Genomic DNA, 25,928 nt, shown 5'->3' with positions numbered 1-25,928 from the left:
GTCGAGATACGGGCATTTTTTGACACTTCCGTCAATAGCTAATTTTATATTAATAAAGGACAGAGTTGAAATTTAGTCAGTGGATGATTGGTGTATTGATGTGACGTTTTATAAATATCTTTTATCGGTGCCGTGTATCGATAGGTTCTATCGGATCGAGTAGATTTTCCTTCGATATTCACTATTAAGGTATGTCCACACATGCCGAACCGAACCTCGAACAGCGCAGCGAACCTGATTGGCTGAAAAGTTCGGCGAACGGCGTGGAGAACGGTTAAAGAGCGGCTAGTGGGACGACGAACGGTTCGGAGAACTACGCGGCGGTTGGTTAACAGCTGAGTGTTAACATTATGAAACATATGGCTAATGCACGGCGGATTGTAAAATTCGCTACTCTGTTCGAGGTTCAGTTCGGCATTTGTGGAAATACCTTTATATCCATTTGATGTATAGTTCCGTATCTGGTGTAGGTATTATCGATATTGAAATTATTGATAGTAAATCAAATCACACATATATTTTTCAGAACCTAAAATGTTCTGTTTAATAATAGTCCAGTCAATATAGACGGACAGTCTACAGACCGGGACACATATAACCGCACCGAGCCCGCGCCGACGTACGGCCGAGCTAAGCCCGCGACACTGTGATGGTGATAGGAGAATACACATATCCGTGCGACAGCCGAGCGGCAGCAGTGTCTCAGTTCTGTAGTGCTACTGTCGTCTGATTTCTGAATGTGTTAAACTATTGTTAATAATATAACACTATTAAAGCTTAACTGTTACATCCCATTTTAATTTATATTTTTCAATTTTAAACTAATTACCTGTAGACACAGAAGATGAGAATCATAGTGCTGGTATATATTTCGGTGCATAACAATACCACAATCAGTCATGTATCGAAAATATGTATTATCAATGAAAATTTTATTTTCTGCCTTATTTTTGGTATAACTCAATTGAAATTTATTTTTGGTAATTTTTAGTAAATCGAATAACTTTCTCAAAGATTGATATTTTTAGAAAATTTTTGTTTTACTAGATCAACAATACATTAAAGAATCTATCCTCTAAATCTCATGGACTTTCCTCTTACCAAATTTGAAATGTTCTGTCCCAAAAATTTGAACTTTAGGCGCTCATATCTCGAAAAGTAATGATCGGGAAAAAATGTTTTCCTGAGAAAACTTTTTAATTTTGATAGCTTGATGATATACAAATCAAAAACTTTGAAAAATATCACCAGTAGAAAGTTAATTTTTAGCCTTTGCACAGCCTTAAACGAGCCCGCACCGTCACCGTCAAAAAGTAAACTGAACTAGTTGGTGACGGCACAGGCACGGCTCGGGCAATAAACACGGTGACGGTGCTGACGCGGTACGGTAGTATGTGTCCCTACACGTTTGAAAGCATTATTTGCTTTCTCACTCGCCGTAGTACGTCCGACACTCAGCCGTACTGCGGCTAGGTGCGGTTATGTGTGTCATGGCCATAAAAGGGGGTGTGCTTGCAATATAAATATTGTACTTCTGATTTTTCAATATATTGTTTGGATACATAAGAGAAGTTCAGAACCAATTTTTGCATGCAAAATTTCCTTGTTCTAGGTACAGATTGGCCCAAACACCTCGTACTTTCGATCCATTTTCTAGTTTACAGCTATTTCCGTCAAATCCAGTTGTCGGACAGTAAATCTTGCTCTCGACTTTTTACAGATTATAATTCTGAATAAAATGAAATCATCTGGAGCTATCTAATGTGTACTGAATTACAAAAACGAGTAAAATTTCAATTTTCGATTATCAATTTTAATGAATTTTAGTTTTCAATCAAAAATATCTTCTGATTGTCACAATTCAAATGTATAATTCAAAATTCCTCTGGGCGTGATTTTGTGCGCTCTCTAATCTCAGGTTGAAGAGCTCAAAATTACGCCCAGAGGGATTTTTAATTAGGCCTATACATTAAAATAGTGACAGTCGGAAGATATTGGACATTTTGCATCCAAAATAGGTTCTAGACTTCTCTAATGTATATGAACAATATTGACAATATTAAATCAGAACTAAAATATATATTGTAAACACCAATGTAGTGACTGGACTAAAATGTTTTAAAGGTTAGGGAGTTTCGTTTTTCTGCTAAATTGGTTTTTTTATATTATTCGAAATACAGTTCACAGTTATAATCGTTTAATGGTGCTACATTTTTATGAAAAATATACTTGTGCACTTTTGAAATTGTTATTTAAGAATATTATATTTTTCCAAAATTAACCCCTTCTGAGTAACCCCATAACCGCCCCCCCCTCCAACCTATATGTTTTACATATTAATCATGTGTTTTAACCAGCGAGGAAAACCGGGAAAAACGTGAAATAAGACGGGAATTGTACGGGAATTTTCTGAGCCTGATTCAGTGGACACTCTGTTAATGAAAATAGGCCTATAAGAATCCTTGGTTGATTAATAATTGACCGAAGCGAAGCTGAGGTCTTAGTTTCGACTCGATCGGCTTTCGTCTGTTTGTTTGTTTGTACTGCAGTTACAATCGCAGTTATTGTCCGATTTGGATGAAATTTGGTATGCAAGTTCTTTGAAACAAGGCGCAGAAACGTATGTGTAACGATTTTTGATAACACCTCTGGTTTTTGTAATATTTAAAAAACCAAACTAACCTCAATCCAGAAAGGATGTGTCTTTGAAGATACAGCGATTCATTACCATACTTTTTCGCATTTATTGTTACGAGCATTTATTGTGGGCGAGTCGGTTAGACCGTGGTCTGTCACTTTGTTGGACCAGGTTCAATTCTCGTTCCTGCCAGATTTTTTTGCAGATAATACTAATATTGTTTTATCTTATTCTAATAATATATCATTATAAATTAAATTATTATGATGGGATAGAATAATTAAATTGAATCATCTTATTATTATTATTATTATTATTATTATTATTAAATTGATTTAACAAATTAATTGGATAAATTAATTTTAAAAAATCTTTATTGTATTGGAGTCCAATACTGCAGTTGTAGAGAAAAATGTGTATGTAAAGTGTAAAGCTATAAAGGTAATTTTTTTCCTTCTTGTGTAGTTGAGAAGTTGATATTGTGGTAATTATTAACATTAAATTAAAAAGATCAAGAAATTGTCAAAAAACCACAGATTTATTGATACTTAGAAATACCGGTTTCGGTAATTACACCATTGTCAATCTCTGATAAACTCTGATAATGACCGAAACCGGTCTTTCTGAGTTTCAATAAATCTGTGGTTTTTTGACAATTTCTTAGTCTTTTTCATTTAAAAGGTATGTATTTGATATAAAAGTACTCCTTGATAAGTCCGGTGTCCCTGGAAACAGTGTCTCTAGCACTTTCAATGGAGAAAATAATAGATGACAATCATGGCTAAATCTTCACAATATACTGTACTTACTGTACTGGCCCTTTTCATCAGATTGAAAGTTGTATTCATGAGCGAGGTCTACTGTTCGCAGAACTACTAGTTTATATGCAGCATTTCAAGTAAATCAGTCCAGTAGTTCAGACGTGATGATGTGTCCAACATAATTTTCCTATACTTTACACCTGTATACGTGTATTATAGTATAGAAGATAATAGATGTAAGTTATAGTTTGTCAATAAATAAATTACTTTTTAAAAAACAATTTTATTTATTACAAAACATTACAAAGTTTTTCATGAGGTCCGTTCACTATGTCCGCTAGCGAGGTACTCAGCTCTGAATACAATATTGTCTCCCACTACGACTATGCTGACTAAACAAGTTAACTGTGCTTCTATGCAGTTTTCACTCATATAACTCCTCCATCCCTAAAGAGAACATCAGGGGGTGGATGAGCTGCAAGAACGGGTTGCTTATTTTTAAAGAATTCTTTATAAACAATTATGATAATAATTACTAGAATTACGATATACAGTAGAGAAGTCCATAGACTAATGCTTGTCGTAAAATTACTTTCTTCCCTTATGGGGGTGTACTTATTGACATCAATCGGATTAAAATTAAGATATTCTAAATTAATTGTGAATTCTCCAATAAGTAACAATCTAGGAATAATTGCAGCAGATTTAGGCTCTGCAAAATTAGAGATTTCAAAGCATACTTTCATACACTATTATGAATTAGAAAGTTTAAAATTTCTCCAATAAGTGAATATTCTCTATTTTAAAAATAACTGTGTGTTGAAAATTATTATTATTTTGGTATTTGGAACATCCAAATTCAAAAGAATGGTTTGTATAAATATTTTTGGACAGAACATTTTGTGGAAATCTAAAAGACATAACCTCATTTGGACTTGTAATGTTACCTAAATTTGGGAGAGAAATAGTACAAGGTATTCTTAGTTTTTCTCTCCCGATCTGTGCTTCATTCTAAAAAAGAATAAATAACTGAATAAAAATAAATAACTGAATTCTGGTACCTGGTCTTCATTCATAGTATTAATAACGTTGTCTAGGTTCAATAACTTAGATCTATACTTCGATTCAGACAAATGATTAAGTTTTTACCATTATAATAAAATGTATTGTTGTTGCTATTGATTAAATAAACTCCTTTTACAGATTTTGTTATCATTTCTGATTGCTTGTCATTTTTTATAGTTTCCTCATTTGGAAAGATACACAAATAGCTATTCAATTCTGGAATCCATTTGACAATACTATTATCTTTTTTCATCTTACTATATTTACAATTTGATGTAGTTCCTGATTCAATAATTTCTTTTTCGCAATTTAGTTTGTAATGATAAAGATTTTCTATAGAACAATTGAAATTTGAATTTGTTTTTTTAGCACATTCACTAGTCAGACCTTCAATTGATATTTCTTTCTCTTTATAAATATCGTTTGACTTTAGTAAGTATCTGATTTTAGGTAGGACAGTTACATATTCATTTCGAAACATATTAGTTACAGAAAACAACTTGTATAGGTTATAATTTTGATTCGTCTAAAATTGGTAAGTTCAAAAAGTAAATAATTTCTTTAGAAGTTAGTTTACAGTTTACATCTATTTAATTTTCTAATTGCCACATATTTTCCAATTCGGGTTTTAATGATAATTTGTTCTGATAGTAACCAGCAATCTTGGTTATCTGATAGTACAATTCTCTGGTTGAAATAATACTAGGATGTAGAACTTTCAATTTACAGAATGTTAAAGAATTTTCAATATCTTGGATCAAACTTAATACAATGTTATATAAAATATTTAACTGGTTCAGCAAATCTCTGTAGTTCTACATAGTCGCTAAGTTTATCATTTACAAATTTCAATTCACTCTCTAATTCATTGAAATTATAATTAACAATGTTAAAAACTGATTAAATTCAGCCATAATTTCTGAATTCTATGAATATTGGGCTGATATTTGATTTATCAAATTGTTTTGATTATATTTCAAATGTTCAAGTAAATTATCATATCTTTGACTATCATACGAGTCTAAATTTCCAGTGATAAATTTGATTACAGCTCCTATTCCATTCACAAAACCTCTTTTAGATCTCTTATTATTATTAGTTACACTTGTCTAATGTCTAACTTATCTTCTATTGCATTCTTAGTATGAGTCGATGTCAAACGAGGCAAACGACAGAAGAGTCCTGCGACAGTCGAGACCAGCGACGGTAGAGACCGGCGACTTTCTGTCTGTTTGTATGTGAGCTCATCACGCTTGAAATACTTGACTGATTAAGCTGTAATTCTTCACAAAGATGATCGTTCTGAAAATCCTTCAAGGATAAGCACTATCTACCTTCAAAGTTCATATGCTTTTTTTATGAAGGAAGTTTCCATTATTTAGTTTTCAACAAATCAGAAGTTATAATCATTATAAAATGTATTTTGTCTGGAATCGCAGTAGGATGTGTCCTCAACTGTCGTCTGCTGCAAGCGAGTCTCTAAATTTTTGTACAGGCCCGACAGTCGAGACCAGCGACATTCGAAGCCAGCGACGGTAGAGGACTCCTGAAAAAGAGGCCTCAAATGTCGCCCGCGTTAGGCGACAGTTGAGGCCACTCTAATTTTTGTGCAGCCCCGACAGTCGAGACCTACGACGGGAGAGGACTCCTGAAAAAGTGGCCTCAAATGTCGCCTGCGTTAGGCGACAGTTGAGGCCACTCTAATTTTTGTACAGCCCCGACAGTCTAGACCTAGGTTTCCTGAATTCCTCTATGATTCGTTTTTCCTTCGTGATAGTTCAACATAATAACTCTCATCTGTTACATCTAACAGTTTTTTCGAACATTTTACTAATATCAAGTCAGGGCGTTTGAAATGCGTGTTGATAACAACTGTAAATCTTTCGAAAAAATCGTTTTCAAAGAATAGTGAATACTTGATGTTTGGTGCGGTGTACGCGTTTATGAATTCTACGATATCTTTTTCGAAATTATTCTCTGATATTTGCACAATAAGTCTGGTTTTGTCGAATAGTTTTTTCACTTTCACGTTTTGGGGGTTGTACTTAACAAGGCTGAGTATCACTTGGTGTTTTCCATAATTAACTGGTTCATCTATAGTGAGGTCCACGTTATAATAGCAGTGGATAAAAATAGAAGAATAGCGATGCCGATTCTCTGCATTAATTAATTATATTTCTACACTGTAAAATACATAATTGGCATCGTTGTGGACCTAGAAAAGGATAGTACCACCGGCTTTGTCGAATAATAGACAAGGATAGCAAAACCAAAGTTGATCAAATACTGTCATTATAACGTGGACCTCACTATAATATCTGTACTCCTGCTGTCTTATTATCTCCGACATTTGTGTGGACTGTCTGGTCGTCTTCTTCTTGCTGTACTTCTCCTATTCATTCTGGTCAATATTGACTAATACACATTGATTCTCGATGTCGAATCCTGCGAATAGATCGTCTTCGTCGAATCCTTCAAATAGAGGACTTTCGCCATCAGGAGTTATGTCATCCAATCCTTCGAGTGGATTCTGGTTAACTCGTACATCAGTTATCACAGGTTGCGTTGTTTCATTGTTGGGTCCTATAGTCATTAAGCCCTCGATGGCTTCGTTTACAATGGCATCAATATCACTTAAAATTCCGTGTGTCTCTTGTGTGGTGGTATTATTGTTGTTTAGTTGAATTCTGGAAAGAGCATCGGCGTTCTGATTTTTACTACCCTTTTTGTATTGTGTGTCGTAGTCATACTCTTCCAATTTAAGTCTCCAACGTAGCATTTTTGAATTAGGTTCTTTGATTGAGAAGAGCCATTGAAGGGGTTTATGATCGGTGAAAATGTTGAATTTCCGTCCGTATAAATACGGTCGAAAGTGTTTGGTAGCCCATACGATAGCTAAAAGTTCTCTTTCTATTGTTGAATATCTGGTCTCAGTGTTGCTCAAAGTTCGGCTTGCATAAGCAATTGGAAGGTCAGCACCATTTTTGAACTGACTAAGTACGGCACCTATTGCAAATTGGTTAGCGTCCGTCGTAAAATTGAATTTCAGGTTGAGATTGGGGTATTGTAGGATTGGATCATTTGTCAAAATATTTTTACACGTTTCGAAACAACTTTGGTATTCTGGGTCATCAGGGTTGATTTTTGCTTCTTTCTTTAAACATTTCGTTAGAGGTTTTGTGAGAGATGCGAAATTCTTAATGAATTTTCTGTAGTATCCTAGTAGTCCTAAAAATCCTTTAATTTGTTTGACTGTTTTTGATATGGAATAGCGCTTAATTGCTTCAATTTTTTCGGGGTTCGGTTTTACTCCATTACTGGTTACTAAGTGTCCAAGAAATGCTACTTCTTTTCTCAAGAATTCGGTCTTATCTAACTGCACTTTGAAGTTCGCTTTCCTCAATCTCTCAAACACTTCACGAAGTCTACTTATGTGCTCTTTGAGGCTAGTTGAATAAACGATTATATCGTCAAGGTAAACTAAACAAATTTCGTTTTGAATACATCTCAATACATTATTCATTGCTTTCTGAAATGTTGGGGGTCCATTTTTTAAACCAAACGGCATTCTTAAAAACTCGTAGTGTCCCGTGTCCGACGAAAAGGCGGTCTTTTCTACGCTATTTTTATCCATCTCAATTTGGTGGAATCCTGAGAATAAATCGAGAACAGAGAAGTACTGTGATCGGCCTAATTTATCCAATATATCTGTGATGTTGGGTAATGGGAATCGTTCATCTATTGTTTTAGAATTTAGGCTACGGAAGTCGATTACCATTCGGAATTTCTTTTTGCCTGAAGCATCTGCTTTCTGGAGCATCTGAAGGGCTATTCCATGGGGAAGAACTGGGTTGAATTATGTTTTACGCTAACAAGTCATTGATTTTATTATTGATTTCAGTTCGATGGACTTCTGGATATCGATAGTTTCTTGTGTAGACGGGCATCTCGTCTGTTGTCCTTATCACGTGCTTGATTTGATTAGTGAAGGAAAGTTTTTCTCCTTCAACATAAAATATATCTTTATAATCTCTTATCAGTTTTGTAATCTCAGATTTCTCTTCATTGTTCAAGTGGTCTGTCCTAATTTTGTTGAGGTCCAATGTAGGTTTACTGTGGTTAAACATGTTGAAATTTGGATGATTTAGTTTGGATTCAAAGTTTTCGGGTGATACACACTGATAGTTCTCGATAGGTTCAATTTTGATTGGTTGAATGAAGTTAAAATTTTTATATTCTGTAGTGGGATTCGTAATTGTACACAAAGCACGACCGTCTGTCACTTTAACTAGCGACTCAGGAATTTCTAAGCCTTTGATGTTTCTGTAATGTAATACACCATCACCATTCACAATGCCATTGACTCTCATGCAAACAATACGCGATGTTCTGGCTTCAATGACATGACTTTCTATTACCTTTTCATTTGCCTTCTCTCTCTGATCTAGATTGTGATAGAAAATAGGTAGTTTTTTCCCACGCAATATTATTACATTATTTAAAAAGTCACACGAGCATTCCAATTTCTTAATGTTATCGCCTAAGCCTAAAAGCCTAACAACAGATCAAATTTGTCATGAAAATCAAATAGATGGAATTTCAATTTTTGTTTTCCTAAAATTTGGATGTCACAACTGAAGTTTTCTTTTGAAGTTCCGTGAACTGTGGTTACTTCGAAGGGATCTTTTACTATCGTTTCTTTGTAGAGTTCTTGTCCGAGAAATGGTTTAATAAAAGATTTTGTACTTGCGGAATCGATTAGTATTTTCAAGTTTGTTTTGGGGTCATAGAAATACGGTAGCTCATTATCGGTGTCTCGGAGATTCATTATGGAGAATCGTTTTGTAGGCTGGTGTGGCCTAAAAAATGGTTTTCCTCAGATTGTTCAAATTCATTGAACTTTCGTTCGTCAAAATAAATTTGACTGTTCTGCTGATTTTCAAGCGATAGATTTTGGAATTCGGGTATTTTTGGCTGGTCCGTCATATGTGTTTCGAGTAAAAATACTCATTGGGGTAGGCTGGTACTGTTGTTGTTGTTGTTGTGGTGGTGGTGGTTTAGGGTGTTGATACTGTTGTGGTTGTCGAAATTGTCTGTTTGGAAATTGTCGGGGTTGAAACTGGTGGTGATTGTGTTGGAATTGACGGGTTTGGAATTGATTTGGGTTTCCTTGGAAGTTTCTTTTGATTGGCGGGTCGGTCGCCTGACAGTTCATTGAAAACAGGGTTTTTTTTTGTTGGTAGTAACTTGCTAAGCTTGGTTTTTGGTGATTTTGTGTTTGAGTTGGTGTCATTTTAAATTGAAAATCGTTACACAACATGTTGAGTGCTTGTTCAAGAGAGCTTGGGTTTTTCGTTCTCATTAGGGAACCGAAGGGTTCACTTAACCCTCTCAGAAGTAGGCTACTCTTAATGCTAATTTTGATACATACTGGTAAAGAAAATTGGAGGCATGCGGTTCTTTGTTAACAAAATAAGCGATTTGAAGATTCAAAAGTTTTTGGATTCTCTGATAGAGAAGTTGAAAGGTGTTTCGCCAGGTTCTTGTTTTAATTCACTCAATTCTAGATTCAACGTGAAACAGTCCCTCTTGTCTAGATAACTAGTTAGCAATACGTTTTTTACGTCAGGCCAATCATAGCTACCTGAACTACTCACTACTTCATTGGCTTGTCCTTTGATTTTCGATAGAATTGTTGAATACAAATACTCATTTTGAAAATCATCTTGGCTATTTTTTACATAAAACTTAGCTACTTCCTTATCTACAATGGTTATGAATCTGTTCAACAGTGTTGGTTCTCCAAAGAACTCAGGAATCATGTCAAGATACTCCTTCTTGAGAACAGGAGTAGTACCTTCTGGTACACAAGATCCTGCTGCTGGCAATTTAGGGGCAGGTGGTGCTGGATTCATTTTTAATAAGTAATGATGAATATGTGGGTCAAAAATGTCACAATAATAAAATAGTTCAAAAGATAAATAATTGTTTCTACTCACAAGATAATATCCAACATTGCACTATGATTTCTTAACACTATTTCACTGATGACAATGTGCACTTGACACAAATGATGTTCGTGACAACTTCTCAATGGTGAAAACCGACGAATTATTTCAATGTTTCGGAAAATTATTTTCACTAAATTTCACGAATTGACTAATTCTGAAGCCGTCCTACCGACTGCGCTAGTTAAAGTTTGTCAATAAATAAATTACTTTTTAAAAACCAATTTTATTTATTACAAAACATTACAAAGTTTTTCATGAGGTCCGTTCACTATGTCCGCTAGCGAGGTACTCAGCTCTAAATACAATATTGTATCCCACTACGACTATGCTGACTAAACAAGTTAACTGTGCTTCTATGCAGTTTTCACTCTTATAACTTGGATGGATGATCATTGTTATTTTACTAAAAGATAGAATAAGTTGAATAGTTTCCCTTTCAGAGGGAACTTTAACAACCCACAAAACTCATTTTTTATTTGAAGATATAACGAAAAGGAGCATATGACCTTATCTTTTTGCTCAGCTTGCCAACATACCCCTCATTCCAATATTAAAATTTTCGACTGACTGTACAGTGAGTCAGTCATTCTATCAGGGCTTGAATAATTTTGAAATTTTAATTAAATAAAAATGGAAGAGAATAATTTATTTATGTAAATATCAACACCTTTATTCAAAGACATATTAGCTGCATGTGTTTCTATATTGCCGATACAGCATTGATGAAACTGTAGACGTTTATTAAGCACTTTGTCTAAAAAAACTGTTCTAGCTCAAAAATTAATAATCAATGCCATGTGTAGGCCTAAAGGTGCGTGCAGATTATACGCGCCGCGAACATGAGCAATCCACTTTTAATCAGCTGATTATATATGTTTTTTTACAGAAACGGTAAGATACAGATATAAAAAGCTTGGCATCAGCTAGTTAAAAGTGAATTAATCATGTTTGCGGCACGTAAATCTGTACGCACCTTAAACATTGCATCAGCAAAACGAAGTTTTAAAACTATGTTTTTTCTAAACAGATGTTTTTGAGATTATTTCTTTGATGCAGCTGTTTCACATTCACCATATTATTATTATACAGAGTTTGTGAAAATGAAAATATTCATTAATTATTATTATTATCAAAACAATATTATTGAGGTTAAGTGGTATGAGGTGGAAAGCAATAATAGAAACAGATGTTCCTTTTTTAATTTCGACCATATATGATCTGGTGATTTTTTTCTGAAATCGTATGTACCACTGATGAAATTTTAACATTAATTCAGAAAAATCTAGAAGGAAAATTGAAATTTGGGCTTCCAGGTGCACAAGATTGATATTTTTAGAATCTATGTGCAAGATTTGGAGATCTAGATCATTCCCGTTTTTTCCGGTATGCAATCCACAAGTTGACATGTTTTGATGCGAACAAACGAACACACAAACAAACACAACCCTACTCTCTCTCTTTTTATATAGATATGTTGAATATTGCATTGATTAATAACTTTCTCATTGGGAGATGAAATTTCAAGTCAATCCTTGTTTTATTTCTTGAACATTTTTAGGTTATGTCACAGTCGTAAAATAAGGTTAGTTTTTAGGCATAATATTCTGATAGAACTTTATTCCAAAATAAACTTACATACTATAAATTATGACTTTAGATGGACTAATTCAAATAATTTAGTTATTCCATGACATTTATTTGGCTATTCATCTACTCTAAAACAATAACTGAATTGTGTTTGCTCAGTTACGGTAAGTCTAGAACTTAAATTTGAACCCTACCCCAGTCGAGGATTTAAAATCACGCTGTTTCAAGTTCTGGACTTTTTGATAAATCCTTGACTCGGAAAGAGGCGAGAATCTTAAGTCCTGGACTTATAAACCCTTCACTCAGAAAGCGAAATTATAAACTCCAGGGTCTAACGTGATCTCTAAACTCAAGGGTCTATTTGAGTCCTCGACTACGTTAACGCTCTGACTCGGAAAGCCAATTTTCTGACTCCAGAGTTTAAAGCCGGTTTAAGTCTAGAACTTAGCTCTTAGCTACAGTAAATCCCGAGCTCAGAAACCGGCCCTTAGGGTATTACTTATTGTCTTGTGTTCATACAAAGTAGTGGACTTCCATGTATGCTGTTTATTACTCCAATATCAACACTATAAACACGTTTTTTCGAAACTAGGGACCGGTTGCACAAATTCTTCTCAATTTTAACTGTGATTAAGAGTTAATTAAAAACGTCTGATTGTTTCTCGTGGAATTCAACGGTCATTTAATCATCGTTAAAATTTAACAGAGTTTTGTGCAACAAGGTAGTCCAAATTTTGTAATCAATGGTAAAAACCGTTATTGACGTGGTGGAGCGCTTTCGGACTCAACATCTACAATAGCTCTTCATACGCTACAACAGTGAACAGTGGTTGCAGTATTATGTCAATTTTCCACTTTATTCATTTATTCCTCTAGTAAGAGATTGAATAGTTTTTGCATTTTTAAATTATAAAAATATTTTATGATGGTGATTTACGATTACTAGGTAAAACAATATATAATATTGTTATTCTCATATTGTCAAGCTACTTGATTGTTAATTCTACTTTTTTTTTTTTTTTTTTTTTTGGTTGATGCCTACATGAGGCTTGTGTCTGGGTAATGAGGCTACAGTATTTCCTATTTACTATTGTGTTCAATTGCACAGCTTTAATTCACTTCAATTACTGATTGATACCGCAGTATCTATGCAAGTTGTACAAATACATGACAAAAATAATCGCTAACTGATGTGATTGTTTGCAGGTGGGAGAAGGAGTTGTCAATGAAGCGTGCAGTGGTGCAAGGCCCAATGCCCCCTCCCCCGCCCCCCATGCCACCTCCAGACCTGCCCCCTGCCGATGACCGATTCAGCCACCTGTCGCTGCGTGCCCAGCTGCATCACAGCATCACCAAGCACAGATCCAGTCAGTAGGACATTAGTCCGCCCGCCCACCAATTCACTCACTATTATAACTTTTTTTTCAATCTAGCATGTAACCCGTACTCCGCAAGGGTTTAATTAAACACTTGACAAACTGAAAACTTGACCTACTGAAATCTTGAAAAATTTAAAATAGACCTATATAACCATCCTCGGTAAATTGAGAATATATATGCAAACTTTCAAGTAAATCAGTCCAGTAGCTCAGACGAGATGATGTTCGAGAAAATTCCTATGTGTATAAGCCACAATTTCCTATGTGTATAATTCAATTCTTCTCTTTATTGTATTATACATTACTGAAATAATTGATTAAATTGATAAATGCATATTATAAATTATTATAGGCTTGATCCCGCTCTTCCACAAAGCACCACTCTTCCTTTCTACATAATGACCGTCTATCCTACAGTTACTATGTAAAGACATTTTGGCCATTGACAGTCACGTTTCTGATTGGCTAGCTCAATCATGTGGTACAAATCTGCCAAGAAGATCCCAAAAAAACGTTATAATCCTATCTTAATGCATTGCAAATTTGAAACTTATAATCTCTTCTACCGATTGGACACACATGTTTTGAACGTACGATGAGTTCAGTATAACATTTTGGAAGGGAAATTTATTTTTCCTCCACCTACTGTCTAAAGAGCCTACTTTACTCCCTCAAACATAATACTAAAGTGTGACTTTTTTGCTCTCGGGAGGAAAAAACAGAAAAACTCCCTAGAGCGTAAAAGTAACTCCATTTAAATAACATGGGAAGCATCTCTATTTTAAAAACTTACATTTTAAATAGGTTAGAAGGTCTAAGCTCAGATGAAGAAGCATATTATAGAGTAGTCATTAAACCAACTAAATTTAATAGCTCAACCAGACATTTGATCAATATATGAGATATATGTTTCATGCTAAAATTATTACAAACTTCATATTAGTATACTATAAAATGTATAAATATTTTTTTTATATTCCATGTTATTCAAAATACCAGCCAACGAATATTCCTCATTAACTAATCAAATTTGAAACGGGAACTTCATCATAGTACTTATGCCAACTGTTGTAGTCGAGCCGGCCATTGTTGTTACAACTTTTGCCGACAGATAGCGCATAGCGCTGTCGGCGGTGACAAGGTCTATAAATACAGATCATGACTCTCGTGTTCCTTATGGACCGGCCATTTTATGGGGTCTTTATGGCGGCAGATTTGAAAATCCAATTCAATTCAATTTGCTCGTAACAAAATTATGTATTTTAGAAACAATATTCCAGCTCAGATAATATGTGAATTCAGGTTTTCAATTTTTTAATAATAAAATTTCAACAATAAATGCTTCAATTATTCATTTATTTATTATTAAAAATTGTTCTTATTCTTGTAACTTGAGGATTATGATTCATAAGGCATAGCGACAAGACAGAAATATGCGAGGCCAACTTCAAAAAGAGTTTTAAGTTCCCGATCAATTAAATCTAAAAATCAACAATTCAGTTCCTAGTTGGAATCTAAATATTATTGACCGAGTGAAGTGAGGTCTAAGATTCAAGTCGACGGTTTGGCATTTCTCTTGATGTTTAAATGTTTATATTATGTTGCGCATTTACGGCGAAACGCGGTAATAGATTTTCATGAAATTTGACAGGTATGTTCCTTTTTTAATTGCGCGTCGACGTACAAGGTTTTTGGAAATTTTGCATTCCAAGGATAATATAAAAGGAAAAAGGAGCCTCCTTCATGAGCCAATATAAGAGTAAAAATCAGACTATAGAATTATTCATCATAAATCAGCTGACAAGTGATTACACAGATGTGTGGAGAAGCCAGTCTATTGCTGTATTTCCAAAAGATCTATAGTTTCAATCAGGTACTTGTGGATGAGAATACTGCGTGAGGTCTACTGTTCACAGAACTACTAGTTATTCTGTCGGAACAATTTAGTTTACAATTCAAAGCCAAGCAATATCCCTTGAACAAAATAACACATCATGTTGTTCAATCTATAATGATAACAGCTGATAAATTTGAAAATTGGTGAACTAGAACCCCATAAAATGGCGATTTTGCAATGCCTCACAGGACTGTGTCATGACCTGTATTTATAAACCTTGGGCGGTGAACTGTGTGATTACAAGCCAGCTGTTTAATTTTTAGGTTATGTTGTAACACATTTTACTGGTCACGTAACTTTTTAAAAATTATTTTATTTGCATTTTTATAAAAATGTAGGTGGAGGAAAAATGTTGTGTACATCACGAGTGAAAAATTTTTTTTCTCCCTCAGGAAAATTGTTGCCCTCGGCTTCACCTCGGGCTTCAAACTTTTCCCTCACGGAGAAAAAGCAGTACTTTTCACTCTAGATATACAAATAAATATTATTTTAATATAGACCAATATGGATAATTTTAAATTCATTAATAGCTTAAAACATTCTTCTTCCCTCGGCCTTCTCGCGGAACCCTTCAAGAGATTCGCGGACCACCTATTGGGAACCACTAGAGAAAAATGCATTCAAGTTTTATTGTATCTTCTTATCTCATTTATTGGATCTGACGTAACGAGGTCACTACATAAATACGTTATTCAATTTCAGCGTAATAGTAAATATAATTCTTTATTTACATCCAATTTGGATAGGCTACAACCTAAGTTATTCAGATATTTTAGATCAATATTTTAATTCTTCAAGTAGCTAATTTTGAGCATCAATTACAATGTTTGTAGAAGTCAAAACTAATGAACTTACACGATCATCTTCACTTTTCATTTCACAAGATATTTTCAAAAATCACGAATCAACCCTGAATTTCAACTACCATACCAACTTATGCAACAAGTTCGAAGAGAATTCAATTAACAATTTAATTTACAACGGAACCTTACCTTGGTGTAATCTTGGATGATAAACTAAAATGGGAATTACATATAGATTATATTTCGAAAAAGTTACGTGCAATCAGTGCTCAAATTTTCTTTTTACATAGAAATATACCACCAGATTGTCTTTATCTAATTTATAAATCGAGACTTGGGGATGTGCTGCAAACTACCTATTAGACAGGGAAGAGCGTATCCAATTCAGAACCCTCAAATGGATAATGTCCGTATCTAACCGATTAAATTTCACAATTCATGATAAACAATCCGTTCAACGATTTTTTCACACACTCCAAAAAAATTCTATCTATATAAGTTAGCATTAATATACAGAAATAATTATTCTTACCGACAATTTGCACCTATACCTCAATATCTTAGAGCATTCAGTGTATATTCAATTCCTAGATATAATAATTTGTACGGAAAAAGATCATTGAAATACACTATTCCAAAACTGTTTAATTTGCTCCCTATCATCATCCGAGATTATTCCAAGGAAGATATTTTCCAACTTATCATTGTGAATGATTTTCATTTGTGACACTACTGCTCCAATACTTTAGTCTACACTAGATAGAGAAAAATCATTAATTTTTTGTTTTTTTTTTCATTTTTATAATTACATAAATATTAGTTTTGCAATCATTTTGATTGTATTGTACTATTTAACTAATTTTCCAGATGCAAAATACCCATCGCAGCTGGCCAACCTAGCGACTAATTGCAATTCTCAATTAGAAGACGTGGCAAGTGAATCGAGTGCGAATGCAAATGCAAGTAGTGACACTAGCAGCGGCCAGCACTAGCAGCAGTGCAAAGCGTGAGACGTGAGAGCTTCTAACTGAATTCAACTAAAATTACATTTCAATTAATTAAAAAATATCCAATGAATCACCCTCCAGAACAAATTTCCATGTTTTATGTACCTTAGAATGTTAAACATTTTTGTAAACCACTATTCCAAATGAATTTTAAATTTAGGAATGAATTTTAAATTATAGTCATGAAAATTAGAAGGTAGGTAAAAAACACAAGTATTGTGAAATTGTTTATTCATATGGTGTTGAGTCCTATTATAAATGTCTATTTTGCTATCTTTCAAGTATATGTGTCAATTTATTCCTAGGATGAAAGCAAAAAAGTTATTTTTATGATTTGCATTGCATTTTGCACAGGATAGAGTTGGTTCCAAGATGATGTTATTCACTTGATAGAATGGTATGTTATTGAAATGATCAGTATTGAAATCAAAGCCAAGTAAGTAGTAATTTCAATTGTTATAATGATGTACAAATTATTAATGTAGATCATCTTTTGGAATAAGGAATTCGAATTGAAGATGGTTCATTATAAATAATATTGTTAACAAATTTACAAATCATTGTATTTTGCTATAACTTAGTTTTGTGAAGAATTTTTTTCAAATTTAATTTTGGTGGTATCAACTATCAATAGTATTTTAATTAGAGCTTCCTCTAAATGCCAAACTCACATTGAGCTATTTTAACTCCATTATAATCGTGGTTTTGGTACTACGATGGTATTATAAAGAAAATTTATGTGTAGTTTTTTTACCAATATAACTTCACACTAGCTAGATCCAAAAGTTGTGAGAATGTTTACAATAATTCTCTTCTACAATGGGAAAGACAGTGCTATTTTATATAAATGTCTAACAAAGTACTATCCTAAAGTACTTGAATTTAAATACTAAAATGTTATGCATTAGATAGTATCTTGAACGAGTTTATGAAAAATAGTAAAATCTAATAATCTTTGTAATGCTCAACAAATATTATTGTAGTCATTTTAAAATAAACACAAAAAGTGATCTCATTGATGCCAAACAATAGTTAAGTTAATATTTATTAGGAAATTGTTATGCATACAAATATTGAAGTCTCTTCTCGTGAAAGTATAAGGGTTGTGATTTGAGCTTATTTTTCACTGTTATCAATACGCTCAGATACTATTTTGTGTGATTGTTATTTTACTTTGAGCTCAATATATTTTGCACACAGTATACTGTGATAGATCCGGTTTCATTTCTTTGTTATTTGTTTTAGCGATAAGACTCCTACTTTTGTTATAAAATCATTTTTTCACTTAGGAATTCATCTTATTTTTCAGTTTTTATTTTAAATTGGGTTTTCTGGATCTTTCTTATGTGACGGAAAGTCTTTTTCCTTACATTATTTCTTGTACAAAAGAGGCGCGGCGTGAAGTCGCAAGTTTGGTAAATAACTTTACCCTCTTTTTTTAACAAAATTTTCTTTATCTTTGTTCTTAACTCTATTTTTTCATTTTCTTTTTTTCTCTCTATAGTTTATACCATTATACATTTGACAGAATATTATTATACTCTTACAGATTACTTCTATGTCAGTTCTTGAATGTGATGACGATCTTATAGGCTATCATGATACAAGTGAGATAGATGATTTATTCTCATATGAACCACAAAACTTAAGCAATAAAAACCTATTGAATTTCTTTCATACTAATATAAGAAGCCTGAATAAAAACTTTGAAGAATTGGTTCATTATTTGGCTAATATAAACTTTAAATTTCATATTATTGCCTTGTCAGAAACGTGGATTACAGATGATGCTCATTTTACTTACAGTCTTGAAGGATATAATGTTGTACAAAAGAAAAGTAAGCACTCAAAGTGTGATGGAATATGTTTATTTGTTGATAAAAATTTTCACTTTAATATGATCGATTTGGATATTGAAGAATCAAATTCCATTGGTATGGCGTGTTCAATTGATAACATCAAATATACAATAATATTAATTTATCGCTCTCCAGCTACCAACATTAATAATTTTGTAACAAGTCTAGACGCTTGTTTAAACAGAATGAAGGACACTACCAATGTAATTCTAATGGGCGATATAAATCTTAATATTCTAGAAAACAATAGTTTAACAAATGAGTACTTGAGCACACTACATATCAATGGATTTAAATCCTATATCAATAAGCCGACAAGGATAGTCAATGGAAATGGTACCTGCATAGACCACATATTTTTTAAGGAGGGGGGAAAAAATCTAGACCTGCAGCGTGGCGTGATTATTAAAACTAATATTACAGATCACTACAGTATTTCACTGCACTTGAGTGAAGCCATGAAAAATAACACGGTAACAGAGAAATTATGGACTAAAACTGTAACTGATTTTGACAAACTAATAGCTGACTTACAGGTTGAAAACTGGTCTGATGTTTACAGCACCGAAAATATCGATCAAATGGTTAGTAATTTCATTGAAAAATTGACACAACTAACACACAAAAGAACAAAAACAATAAGACTAAGTAAAAAAAATAAACCACTAAAAAAATGGATAACACCCAGTCTAGTCAATGCAATCCGAGAAAGAGACAAGCTTCACAGGAAACTCTCACGACAACCGAACAATATTGAATTACAAACCCGATATAAGAACTACAGAAATACTTTAAATAATTTAATAAAAAAATCAAAAATAGATTATTTCAATGAGAAGTTTGATGAACATAAGAATAATGCAAAGAAAACTTGGGAATACATTAACGAACTGCTTGAAACGAAGAAAAACACCAAAGATATTAGCCTTGATGCAAATATACTTAACGATTATTTTGCTAATGTAGGTGTATCATTTGCCAAAAAATAGCAGTAAATGTTGATAATATCCCAGTTCCACACTCGCTATCTAATTCATGTCGGCACAGTATGTTTCTCAACCCCACAAACTCAAATGAAATATTGACAATTATAAATCAGTTAAAAAACAAATCTACACCTGGACCCGATAACCTTACAGGACCTTTCATAAAAAAAATTGCTCAATACATAACTGAACCCTTAAAACATATATTCAACAAATGTTTAAATAAAGGATATTTCCCCAAAAAATTCAGAGAAGCCAGAATTATACCAATACCTAAAACCGGAGATTTAAAAAAGCCAGAAAATTATAGACCTATAAGCTTAATAAGTAACCTTTCTAAAATATTGGAAAAAATACTAAAAAACAGAATTATGAGTTTTTTGGAAAAAGAAAATATAATAGATAAAAACCAATTTGGCTTCCAAAAAAACAAGTCAACCAAAGATGCAGTCATCCACTTGAATAAAATAATTTTTGACAACTTCAATAGCAATAGAAAAACTCTTGCAGTATTCATGGATCTATCAAAGGCTTTTGATACTATACCTCACAATATACTATTAAACAAATTAGATAGGACTGGAATTAGAGGCGTAGCAAATGATTTATTTGCCTCATACTTAACTGAACGTAAACAATACCTACATCTACATGGTCAAACTGATATTAAATATTCATCAGGTTTCGGCTTGCCTCAAGGTTCGGTGTTATCACCAATTCTGTTTCTGTTGTATGTGAATGACCTACTCAAAATAAACCTACAAGATTGCACTACTCTGTCTTTTGCAGATGATACTGTTTTGATCTTCAGTTGCAAAAGCTGGGAAGAAACCTTCAATATAGCAAATAGAAACCTAATTACAGTTAAAAAATGGCTACAAGACCATATATTGACTTTAAATGCTGATAAAACTAAGTACATCACTTTTTCTCCCAATATAACTGGACAACCAGCAACTGATTTAAGTCTCACAATAGAAACAGCAAATAATCGCAATGAAAACACTACAGATAATACAGAAGTTCATAATAAAACATTAGAAAGGGTGCAAACAATTAAATATCTTGGTATACTATTAGATCAAAATATTAAATGGAACAAGCACATTGATTATTTATGCTCAAAGCTGAAATACCTAATTTACATTTTTTACAAAATAAATAAAATAAAAAACATAGACATAATACGAAATATTTACTTTGCATATGCTCAATCACTTTTTCAATACATTATTGAAGTATGGGGTGGTGCATATGACACGCATTTAAAAAAGTTATTTATCCTACAAAAACATATTATAAGAGCAGCATTAGGAAGGCCACGACTCTATCCTAGTAGGGAAATATTTATTGAATTCAAGGTTCCGACAATAAGACAGAATTATATGAAAAACGTTATACTCCATATCAATAAAAATAAAACTAATTTTGCTACACACATTTCACCCCATAATACGCGTCCTAACAAGAGATTTAACACAGAACTCATCAAGCTAACCATATGCAGGCATCCATTTTTATAATTACATAAATATTAGTTTTGCAATCATTTTGATTGTATTGTACTATTTAACTAATTTTCCAGATGCAAAATACCCATCGCAGCTGGCCAACCTAGCGACTAATTGCAATTCTCAATTAGAAGACGTGGCAAGTGGATCGAGTGCGAATGCAAATGCAAGTAGTGACACTAGCAGCGGCCAGCACTAGCAGCAGTGCAAAGCGTGAGACGTGAGAGCTTCTAACTGAATTCAACTAAAATTACATTTCAATTAATTAAAAAATATCCAATGAATCACCCTCCAGAACAAATTTCCATGTTTTATGTACCTTAGAATGTTAAACATTTTTGTAAACCACTATTCCAAATGAATTTTAAATTTAGGAATGAATTTTAAATTATAGTCATGAAAATTAGAAGGTAGGTAAAAAACACAAGTATTGTGAAATTGTTTATTCATATGGTATTATAAATGTCTATTTTGCTATCTTTCAAGTATATGTGTCAATTTATTCCTAGGATGATTCAAGCAAAAAAGTTATTTTTATGATTTGCATTGCATTTTGCACAGGATAGAGTTGGTTCCAAGATGATGTTATTCACTTGATAGAATGGTATGTTATTGAAATGATCAGTATTGAAATCAAAGCCAAGTAAGTAGTAATTTCAATTGTTATAATGATGTACAAATTATTAATGTAGATCATCTTTTGGAATAAGGAATTCGAATTGAAGATGGTGCATTATAAATAATATTGTTAACAAATTTACAAATCATTGTATTTTGCTATAACTTAGTTTTGTGAAGAATTTTTTTCAAATTTAATTTTGGTGGTATCAACTATCAATAGTATTTTAATTAGAGCTTCCTCTAAATGCCAAACTCACATTGAGCTATTTTAACTCCATTATAATCGTGGTTTTGGTACTACGATGGTATTATAAAGAAAATTTATGTGTAGTTTTTTTACCAATATAACTTCACACTAGCTAGATCCAAAAGTTGTGAGAATGTTTACAATAATTCTCTTCTACAATGGGAAAGACAGTGCTATTTTATATAAATGTCTAACAAAGTACTATCCTAAAGTACTTGAATTTAAATACTAAAATGTTATGCATAAGATAGTATCTTGAACGAGTTTATGAAAAATAGTAAAATCTAATAATCTTTGTAATGCTCAACAAATATTATTGTAGTCATTTTAAAATAAACACAAAAAGTGATCTCATTGATGCCAAACAATAGTTAAGTTAATATTTATTAGGAAATTGTTATGCATACAAATATTGAAGTCTCTTCTCGTGAAAGTATAAGGGTTGTGATTTGAGCTTATTTTTCACTGTTATCAATACGCTCAGATACTATTTTGTGTGATTGTTATTTTACTTTGAGCTCAATATATTTTGCACACAGTATACTGTGATAGAAACAGTTTCTATCCTAATGCTGGAAACTTTCAAAATTTAAACTCAAAAACTTGTTTTGGTTTCCTATGATTTTAGATTTTTCAGTTTTGAAATGATACTCATTGGGCTTACTAATAGTATGTCGCATTGGAGATGTTATTATTGAGCTTCAGTATGCGTTTATCCTATTATTATTATAAGCGAATTGATTTTGTATGATAATTGGCTGTGAAGGCAACAACCTATTCACATAAACTCTTCAATACAAATTTTGAAACCAAACCCGCCAATTGAGATAACTCTTAAGAATATCTATGTTCTGTAACTATTTTTATTTTCATATAATTAAATCATCAAAGATATTTCAAATGTTGTTTAACATAGACTTGACTAATAGGAAAGTATAATAATTTATCTTATCTTCCCTTGTATCTTGTATACTGCAGTATTTAGTATAATGTATAAGTATTGTGATTATAATACCGTTCTTCTATTCACTAGTGTGGTAAGTATAAAATTATCATAATGGTATCTTCTATATATTTTCAGAACTTTCTTGATGTTAGATTGTTAGTCATTACTGTGTCAATTGTGTGAAGCATTAGTGTTTATAGAATCTATGAGCTGTAATTCACAAATTATTAATTGAGTCTACTATGAGAATTATTCACTTTCATCTACGATGTTTTCTAATGAATTACAGGCTCAAATTCGATAAAAATGAATGTTAAGACATTAGCCTATGTGTATTCATATCAACAAGTATTCTGAAGTAGGTGAACTAGATAATAATATTTCGTATTATTACTATTATTTGTTTAACATGGCCTATGCTGTATTTAGCTACACTGAAAGCAATAAAATCTCCCCTTAATTTAATAGTAATCTTCAGTTATAGGCCTAAGGTACCGTAATTAATTTTACAAAATATTGATCCAACGTTCTCACAGTATCAAGCTTACAGAATGCAACTGCATTTTACAAAAATGTGAAACAGTACACTCTGTTCACAATATTACTTTAGCTATTTTTTGAAAGTATCTTTTTAAAATTGAATCTTTTGATAAGATTTTTACTCTATGTTTATAGAAAGGGTGACCAATGGAAAACGTTTCAAGTACATAATATGAAATTAAGTATCATGTATCCTTGTAAATAACCTTCAAACAACTCTCAATATCCAAATTACTTGAAATTAGTCGTAGTGTAAAATTGGTATAAAAAGAGGAATACGTGTAGAATATGCATAACTCATTTCCTTAATCTTACTTCTAACTTCTAAGTTAGTTGACAAAAGAAATAATTATTCTCTGCTGTTGTTCTTGAATCCTTGTATAACTTTTTAGACCATTTCCTTCAATAACTTGAAAAAAATGAAAACTAATATTTTATATAATGAAATTCTTGCCCGTGTCCTCACTTCAATGGCAAATCTCGAGTATGAATTTTAATAAATATAGTCCAGTCAACGAAAGATTGTAGAGGGAAAAGTTTGGAACACAATTTTCAACTCCACAGCTCTTTTGACGATAGTAAGAGGAATAACATATCAAAAGTCCTCACCCCTAACCCCTGTGCTAAAGGGGTCACCCCCACCGTGGGGGTGGTTTGAAAGTACCATTTTTTCATTTTTCGCATATATATCGGAAACTATGCATCTTATGAACATTTGAATTCTGTGCAAAATTGGAGCTTACAAAATTACCAACACGTTTTGTCCCTTACATTTTTCCATATCTCTCATAGTTTCTGAGATATCCGCTCTTGAAGGTGAGACATTTTTTGAAAAATCACTTCTGCCTCCAATTTTTTCAACTTTTCGGCCATATAATTTTTGAACGATTGATGAAAAAAATCCTTGCTGATTATGAGCTGATAGAACATAAAATTATCTTCAATTTGATGTATATTTTCGCTATTTTACGCATTTCCCTACGACTGTTGCAGCAGTTTTAGTGTTGAGAGTGAAATTTTCTGTTCAGCAACAATAGATCAGTTGACAATGAAGTCTGGAGGGAATGTTTGGAACACAATTTTCGACTTTGCAACTTTGTTGAGACTAGTTTGGAGATGCGCATATCAAAAATCCCAACCACTACATCATGTGCTGAAGGGATGAGGAAGGTTTGAAAGTTGCATTTTCCACTTATTACTTACATGCTTATATCTTGGAAACAATGTGATCTATTGAGATAATCAACTACATAAAAATGAATCTTAATAAATTTCTTACAAGTCTTGTTTGGAAGAGGTTTTCGATAAATCCCATACTTTTCGAGATGTTTATGTTCTAAAGTGATGCATTTTTGAAAAACCAGTTTTTCATCAATTTTTCGTTCTTTCAAGTCTTATAACTTTTCAACAATTGATGAAACAAGAATGTGCTGATTACAAGATTGTAGAGCATTGAATTATCTTCCATTTCATGTATAATTCGACTGTTTCACGCATTCCCATACGACTGTTGCAGCAGTTTTAGTTTTAGTTCCGATTTGAATTAAATTGAAAATTTCTTTATTCATCAACATGCACAAAATACATCTGAACAGTGTCAAATTACAACAAGAATTATTAATATCGTCACAAAATCATCCTTTACACATACAGAAGTCAAAAATTTTGATAAAAAACAAGATTCTAAAATCTTACATTCAAATTGACATACTCCTGCAAAGAGTATAGGGATAGTCCCACTAAATATTCCTTTTTTTTTGTAGGTATTCAACCTCCTCTATTTCTTTCAACTCTCTAAGAAGTATATTGAAAAATTTTCTCCCCATAAAAAGTGTTTTTTTTCTTAAAGAAATCCAATCTATGCCTCTCCTCGATCCTTCCAAATCTGGTGTTGTAGCCATGTGTTTCGTTTCTTGATCCTGTTGACGAGTATTTTTTAAAGTACATCACTATGTCAAAAATATATTGACCATAGATTGTTAAGATTCCAAACTGTGGAAAAACGAGTTTTACTAAATCTAATCTTTTTAACTTCATTATTATTCTGAGAGCTCTTTTTTGTTGTAATAG

At 32.7% G+C, this 25,928-nt stretch overlaps 1 protein-coding gene across 6 annotated transcripts in view; it reads left to right on the top strand.

Annotated features, from left to right (window-relative positions):
- Nucleotides 1-18,338, top strand: part of LOC111046376 — a 104,858-nt gene extending 86,520 nt beyond the window's left edge. For all 6 annotated transcript variants that reach the window (XM_039432505.1, XM_039432506.1, XM_039432510.1 and 3 more), the window contains 2 exons: nucleotides 13,269-13,429; nucleotides 17,009-18,338. In XM_039432505.1, coding sequence (XP_039288439.1) covers nucleotides 13,269-13,429; nucleotides 17,009-17,133 — 286 coding nt within the window. In that variant the 3' untranslated portion in view covers nucleotides 17,134-18,338. The remainder of the gene's footprint in view (nucleotides 1-13,268; nucleotides 13,430-17,008) is intronic.
- The last annotated feature ends 7,590 nt before the right edge of the window (nucleotides 18,339-25,928 follow it).

The sequence above is a fragment of the Nilaparvata lugens genome, chromosome 7 (assembly GCF_014356525.2).
Source record: "Nilaparvata lugens isolate BPH chromosome 7, ASM1435652v1, whole genome shotgun sequence".
Classification (NCBI taxonomy): Eukaryota; Metazoa; Arthropoda; class Insecta; order Hemiptera; family Delphacidae; genus Nilaparvata; species Nilaparvata lugens.
This window is presented reverse-complemented; position numbering and strand designations above follow the sequence as displayed.